This window comes from Apaloderma vittatum, unplaced genomic scaffold, assembly GCF_000703405.1.
Source record: "Apaloderma vittatum isolate BGI_N311 unplaced genomic scaffold, ASM70340v1 scaffold23868, whole genome shotgun sequence".
In the NCBI taxonomy this organism is placed as follows: domain Eukaryota; kingdom Metazoa; phylum Chordata; class Aves; order Trogoniformes; family Trogonidae; genus Apaloderma; species Apaloderma vittatum.
The window spans coordinates 2,188-9,639 of NW_009732727.1; the positions used below are offsets into that span (position 1 = coordinate 2,188).

General features: G+C 41.4%; 1 protein-coding gene across 1 annotated transcript; it reads left to right on the forward strand.

Annotated features, from left to right (window-relative positions):
• The first annotated feature begins 994 nt into the window (after window positions 1–994).
• Window positions 995–5,789, forward strand: LOC104278613 (ubiquitin-conjugating enzyme E2 B). Its single transcript, XM_009875639.1, has 5 exons — window positions 995–1,071; window positions 1,790–1,815; window positions 2,894–2,983; window positions 4,350–4,438; window positions 5,218–5,789. Exons 1-5 carry the CDS (start codon window positions 1,046–1,048, stop codon window positions 5,344–5,346), a joined length of 360 nt encoding a protein of 119 aa, XP_009873941.1. The 5' UTR covers window positions 995–1,045; the 3' UTR covers window positions 5,347–5,789.
• Window positions 5,790–7,452: the final 1,663 nt, after the last annotated feature.

Consider the following 7,452-nt stretch of genomic DNA (forward strand, 5'->3'; position numbering starts at 1 on the left):
ATAATTTAAAATGTTTCCATGATTACTTTAGAGATGAACACATTTGTTGAACTCGTAAGAGGGAGCAGTACACAGGTATTTCCCCTTGCTCCTTTTTGAAGCAATCCGCTTGCTGGTCAAAATAGGTTTATACCAAATTTAGCCACATCACGAACAAGGATCTGAGAGGGCAGGAGAAGCTCCACTGCTTGGAGGAGGGTGAGGAGGGATCTCATCAGTGCTTATAAATATCTAAAGGGTGGCTGTCAAGAGGATGGGGCCGGACTCTTCTCAGTGGTGTCCAGGGACAGAACGAGGGACAATGGGCACAAACTGCAATATGGGAGGTTCAACCTAAACATAAGGAAATACTTCTTCATCGTGAGGGTAACGGGGCATTGGAACAGGCTGCCCAGAGAGGTTGTGGAGTCTCTGTGGAGACTGTCCAAACCTGCCTGGATGTGTTCCGGTGTGATGTGCTCTGGGTGATCCTGCTCTGGCAGGGATTGGACTGGGTGATCTCCAGAGGTCCCTTCCAACCCCAGCCGTTCCATGATGCTGTGACAATTCCTTGCACTAAGTCCCAGCGAGCGTGCTGTGTCAGGAGCACCAGCTGGTTTCCAGCTCCTGTTGGTGGCTGCAATTTCTTCTGCTCTTCATTGTGGCAGCCAGCAGCAACTGCTCTTTCATAGTTGGCTACGTAGTACTGTAAATCCGACCTGTATGTGGTGCTTTAAATTACCCTCGGAGTTAATTCTGTGCTCCCTACGCGCTTAATCTAACCTATTGGGCCGTTGTAGCACGTTGGTGCAATACATGAGAAAATCCTGATGTGTGTCATCTTGTAGATGGTCTTCCAGACTATTGGTAATCTGCATGTAATGCTTTGTGTATTCTCTGATTTGGAATGAGAAAATATTTATGAAATCTGGATATTACTGTTCAATTACACTTGCAGGTGGAAGTATTTCATTTATATAAGACTTGTCACTCTATATTTGTAATTCTTAGGTTGCAAGAAGACCCTCCTGTGGGTGTCAGTGGTGCACCATCTGAAAATAATATAATGCAATGGAATGCAGTTATATTTGGGTAAGAGTTTTTGATCACTATAAAATTCTGTATCTAAGGGCGAACTATAACAAGACCTGGGTTTAGTTTTTACAATTAGTCTCTCATTTCATGTACATGAAGTCAGCAAACTTAGAAAAATGGCCAAGCATGCTGCTGCTGTAAAAATCTGTTTTCAAGGGCGATACAGAACGTGTCGGAAAGAAAAAACTTAAGATTTATTCATCTTTTTGTTGATTGAAGCTTGCATGTGGCTTAATAAATAGGTTAGAGCGTGTAGGAGTTGTGTTTACATCCTCACTGTCCGAGCACCACGTGTTCTCAGCCATTAAATCCAGATGTATTAGCAGGGATGGGATTGATTCCCAGCACAACAAGGTGCAGGTTCTGTCTAGGAAGTTACATTACATGTCCTACAGAACAGGAACTGGCTTAGTATCTTTCCACAAAACTGAAGTATGCTGACTAGTAATTTGCTCATTAATTCCAATTAGTCACATAATGCCGTGTGTATTGTTGGGGGTGATGATAAAGGAGCTATCTCAGCGAACAGATTGACTATGGGAAAGTGCCTTAGATATGACAAAGCTCTTGGAGGTTGCCCCTGGATACTTTGCCCAATATTTAAATTATTGCCTATACCTATATCTTGGGGAGGATGAGGAAGAAGGTAGAAATATATTGTGCCTGTTTAGATAGTGATAATTTTTAACTGGAGGTTATTTTTAAAACCTTTCAGGCCAGAAGGGACGCCTTTTGAAGATGGTAAGCCACTAACTTTTATATCCTCTGTCATCCTTATAAATATTGCCAGTATTAACATTGTTCTGCTTTGAAAAATATAATCTATGTTATCCATATATATAATTACGAACAAGCTAAGCAAGCAAGTGAAGGAGTAAGGTCTTGTCGGCTATAGAAATATGTATTTTGATGTAAGCAGTAACTTGTCACAGTGGTTGAGGGTTAGAAAGCTAGGAAGTTTCTCTCTCATGATGTGTTGATACACATATACTAGAGCTTTTGGTGGGGGAAGTTGCTTTGGTGCTGCCAGATGAGCTTCGCTGCAGAGATGTGAGAACACAACACGACAGCACGCTTCTCTGGAGTCACCTCTGTGGCGTGTTTGATTCATCTTTGTTCTGCTAATGAAGATTAGGTGAAAAATGTTGAAATGTTCTGAATATAGAACTTGGTGAGGGGGAGGGAATACCGAATTTGTACATAAACGTGAAAGTTGGTGTGTAATGAACCTCCCTTAGGCATGTGAGGAATAATGAGTTTAATAATTACAGTATTATTGCAGTGATCGGCAGCAGATGGGTTTTTCTCTGTGTTGGGTTGGATGACTTCACAGCAAATTATTCACTGATCCGTGAGAAAAGTTTTTTCAGTGAATCACTGGGGAGCTCCAAAGACTGAGATTGCTGATTCTGAAATTCCAGTGTTTCTTTGCTGGCACCACAAGAGTGCCTTCTGAATGGAACACCTTAAAGTCACTGGAGTCCACGGAACCGGCGTGTTGGGTCACAGCAAAGGCGGAGGGCAGTGGGGTAATTGCTCTTGGATGTAGCTGCCTTTGCCATACTTAGAGTGAGTCTCTGAGGTTCTGCCTACCTGCTGCTGCTCCTGCTCCTGGGCTTGTTTTACTATCACCAAGTAGTAGTTCTGTAGTTCCCTTATCACCTGAAATATAGGAAAAGAAACCAGACGCAGTGTTGCTTGTTTGTGTAATGGTGAAAACAAATGTTGATCGTGGAGCACATAAATTAATTCATGTTGTGTATGTTCCTGAAGGTGTTTTTTGTTACTTACCTGATTGTGTTTATGTTTGTTCGGACAGGTACTTTTAAACTAGTAATAGAATTTTCAGAAGAGTATCCAAATAAGCCTCCGACTGTTAGGTTTTTATCAAAAATGTTCCATCCAAATGGTGAGTAAATAATGTTTATTTAGCCATAATACTCATTAAATGTTACAGTGTGGTCATGTACTCCACAAAGTTGCTGAACGCTTAACAGCTCTCCCATCTCTCTTCATTGTCACCTCCTAAGTAGAGGTCTGGGAGAGCAACTGCTCAATGAAAAATTAAGAATTATGACACACTAAGAAGCAGCTAACTGTCTCTTTCTAATCAATATGTAGCCTCAGCAGCAAAGCTTGGGAGCGTTTTCAGCTGCACTTAGGTTGGATTAAAAAGGCAATTCTGGTTGCAGATTCCTGCCTCCTTCCATTTAACAGCAGCCACGTCGTGGAGTAGGGAACTGATCGAGCCAAATGTTATTTATTTCTATCAGGCAAGATTTTGGCCAAGTCTGTGCCTTCGCTTGCTTTGCTGCCCCCACTAGTACCAGCACAAGGGAGGAGGTATGAACGCACAGTTGTGGAGGAGAAGGCTCACCTGAACTCAGTAATGGGGACAGGATTAGGAGAGGGAGTGCCGTGGCTCCTGCTCTGGCACCTGATAGGCTTTATCCAGTTGTTCTTGCAGGCAGGAACCACAAATGGTGCCTTTTGCCTTTCCAAGCCCCTCTGTAGCGATGAGGGATACAAATTCAGTTTAAGGGTTGAAGCATAAGCCCTTTCCAGTCATTTCTTGAGCCCTCCTTGCCCAGAAGCTGACTTTGGCTTCAGTGCTGTGACTTCTTAGATGGTGCCATCTCGTCATTCATCTGTCACGTCACACGCAGACCAGCGTGCCTCTGGCAGGTTTTTGTAACTTCTTTATTGGCACGAACAAGCTTGAAGACTAGGGTACAGGAGTTTGCGTGGCGAGTCTCAGTTTCATACAGGGCTGTTAAGACTACTGATAGGTATCCAGAGAGAAGCAGGGTTTCAGGCGTACTTTCCAATATTTTCTATTACCTGCTTTGGCGTGTCTCATACGTGAAAACGGAGCGAGGACTCCCACTGTTTGATGCATGATGGCTGCGAGATCCTCGGCTGTGCCGCGAGTTCCACCCTGGCAGCAGATGGCTCTCTGGGAGCCCCTCGACTCTGTGGGCACAGGCCAGGCACAGGAGAGGAGCACGAAACCAAATCTTCCAGTTCCTGTGCTAATGCCATCATCTTTAAACCTTCCTTCATTTCCTCTTAAACGTTCTGTTACTTCCAGTAACAGAAATACAAGGTGTGGAACTACCGAATGTTGTGACACCTAACTGCTGTCCTCTATCCTAAAGTCTTAATTTAAGCAAGGACTGTGTTGCAACAGTAACTCTGGCTGGAACAGAATGTAATGGACAAACTGTGAAATAAATCTGATTAGTTTCTAAAAGAGATTTGTGTTGTATTTACAGTTTATGCGGATGGTAGCATATGTTTAGATATTCTTCAGAATCGCTGGAGTCCAACGTATGATGTCTCATCTATTTTAACTTCAATTCAGGTAACTTGGCATCTATTTTATCAAATGGCTATGTTGTTGTTAGGTATCAAGGGAGACTTCAAGTACTTGTGAGCTAAGCAGTAACTTTTTAGATCAAATAAAGGCTACGATGCTGACCTATGTAATTACTACTGATTTTGAGCTGTGAGGCTGCCATTGTGAATTTTTTAGGAGAGAACAGTTACTGCTTTGGATTCCTTTTCTAAGGAATCTGTCAAGATAGGACGGCAGATGTAGAATCTGCCTGGTGCCTTTATTGTGAAGCTGTGCCTGTGAAGTCCTCAAGGAGACAATACTGTGGAAATTTACTTTATTGGAATAAGTAAAAATGGCCTGGCACAGTAAAAATGTGCATTTTCCTTTCTCCCGTGCGATTGGCTTTATTTCTCTACAGTGAAGTTTTGTGGGAGGCATCTGAAGACCCTCTTCAGTTGTGAATGACAGCAGTAATGTACTTACCTAAGAATCAATTGGCTAGACAGCTAACGGGCACAGATGACCACAGATCTGTTAGGTTTGTGAACCTAGAAGCATAGGCAGTGCTCATGCTTATGCAGTGTGTAATTTGAGGTTCAGTGGTGCAATTGTGGGTGCCCAACCTTGAGATTAACTTTTTTTTTTTAATTGAGCTCTTCTGAGTCATGTCTGCTTCCTGAAACATCTGGTTTGAAAGTTTTAAATTGATCTTTTTTTTTCCCCCTGATTTTTAAGCTGACTTTTTTGTCCCTGATTTTAAAATGTCCTGGCTTGTCTCACATCTTGTTTTTCCCTTTTTACAGTCTCTGCTTGACGAACCTAATCCAAACAGTCCAGCAAACAGTCAGGCGGCACAACTCTATCAGGAGAACAAACGTGAATATGAGAAAAGAGTTTCAGCTATTGTCGAGCAAAGTTGGAACGATTCGTAATGGCTGCTTTGTTACTCTCCATCCTCATAATCATTATGTACAATTTAAATCTTAATAGAAAGGCTACCAGAGATTCCAAGTGCCACAGTTCTAAGAATTTGCATAAAAACTCGTTTGCAGATAAAATTAAGCCCTTCAATCTAGGAAACTTAAAAGCTCGTATATCTTGATTAACGTACTTTTTATTGCATGGTATGAACTAAGTTATTGCTACATAAATTTGTAATATATCCTGTTTGTATTTTTTTTTCCAAGTGTATAATGTTGGTGTGGAGTTTTCATGACAGAATATACACATTTTGTAAATCTGTACTTTTTTCAAATATTGAATGCCTTATTTTTGAATTCTTTAGATTTTTAAATTGGAGGAAAAAAGCACTTAAAGTTTTTATATATAAATATTTCATGTAAAACTGTTAAATACATAACCTTAGTGCAAGACATTCTGCTCTCGCTCTGTATCTCTTTCAAAGGGCTCATTATTAGTACGTTTTTCCTTTCGTTACGTGCCGATGATGCCGTGCACTTGATGTCTGTGTACGCCGTACCACGAGGTAACTCTTCACTGGATGTCTCTGCTTCTGCACCAGAGCTTGACTTGATTCTGTGTGTCCTCAGTTGTATGAGGAAGAGAAGTAGGGGTAGGTGCCAACTTAAAAATGGGAAAACAGATTTAACTATTTTGCTAAAAAGTCCCACTTCAAATGAGTGGCAGAGTGCAGAGAGGACCTGGGATGACCAGGCTTGATGATGGATGTATTCTAATAACTTTTATTTTTCAGGGAGATTGTATTTTACCAAGCTGTAAAATGTTGTCATCTAAACCTGTCCTATATTCACATACTGATACTGTAATATAGTTTTGAATGTTTCTAACAATTAAAGAGGTGTCCTATTAGTTTCCCTTGGGGATAGGAAAAAAGTTGATCGCCAACAGAAGAATCTGCCTGCAGATTTCATGAGTTATTCTTTCAAACTTGGCCGTGTACCACATGCTCAGCACCCGTGTCTGTATCACAGAGGTTCCACGTATTTTTAAGTTGCCAATTTTAAAGAAGTTTGGTTTTGTTTTAGTAAATGTTGGTGTGGTCATTTCTTACTGTGAACCAGGCTAGATGGCTGCAGTAAAGAATTAGTTGTTTGGGGGGGTTTTTGGGTTTGTTTTTTTTTTTTCCCTTCTCCCAGCAGAAAAATTGTAATTCCTTCTGTCGTAATTCCAACCAGCATCATTACACGTGTATTAAACCTCCCAAATCCCTTACCGAGCTACAGCTCCGTGTTGCTGGAAAAGCAGAGGAAGTTTATTTCAGTTAGAAGATAAACTGTTGTTTGTTTGCAGTAGTCATGACTAAAAGTTAGTCCCAGATAACACAGGCAAACGGGAATATCTCTTTACACCCCACACCTCATTTTGTAGTTTATAGGAGCAGGGCTACTAAATTTATAAAAGCACTAGGAATACTACTCAAACCACTGTTAGTAGATTGTGGAGCAAAACTAGTCTATCCTAGAGAACCTTAGCGTGCAGAGGCTTAGAAGTGTTGCTGCTAAATGATACTAAACTATAACCTGTGTGAGTTTGCTTCTCTTGAGTCTGTGTTTGTGCTTCAAAGTTGTTCGGTCTGTGTCGTTACGTTTCACTGTGGTGGATTACAGGAAGGCGGCCGGGCGACGTGTCCTTAGAGCAGCATCTGCACTAAGATTTTTGTTCATAGGTATGATGCGGAAGAGCTGCTTCTTTATAGGATCTAGTCCAAACTTTGAAGATTTTTTTTTTTTAATTTTGCCTCCTGTGTCAGTATTTATTTTATTGTTCCTTTGACATGTGCGTGAGATTGGATGAGATTTGCTGTCCACTAGACTCCACGTTAGTTTGATTATTCCCAAACAGCCTGTTTAGCCTCATTATAGATTGATGAGGCTTAGAAGATGTTTTAGTGTATCTGGGACAGAGGCAGCGTATGTCTCAGAAACATTACTGGAGCAGAAAGAGGTTTAATTTAATTTGATTGAACCGTAAATCCTTATTCCTTTACTCTCCCTGGTCCCTGCCGTCCTCTTTGCACGTTTCCCGAAGCGTAGACGCGCAGGGGCCGATCCTGCCCG

Bases quoted from the DNA above. Each gene is read 5' to 3' on its own strand.
- LOC104278613 (XM_009875639.1), top strand. From the start codon at position 1,046: ATGCAATGGAATGCAGTTATATTTGG. The intron at 2,984-4,349 runs GTGAGTAAATAA...TTGTATTTACAG, and splicing joins AAAAATGTTCCATCCAAATG to TTTATGCGGATGGTAGCATA. The intron at 4,439-5,217 runs GTAACTTGGCAT...CCCTTTTTACAG, and splicing joins CTATTTTAACTTCAATTCAG to TCTCTGCTTGACGAACCTAA.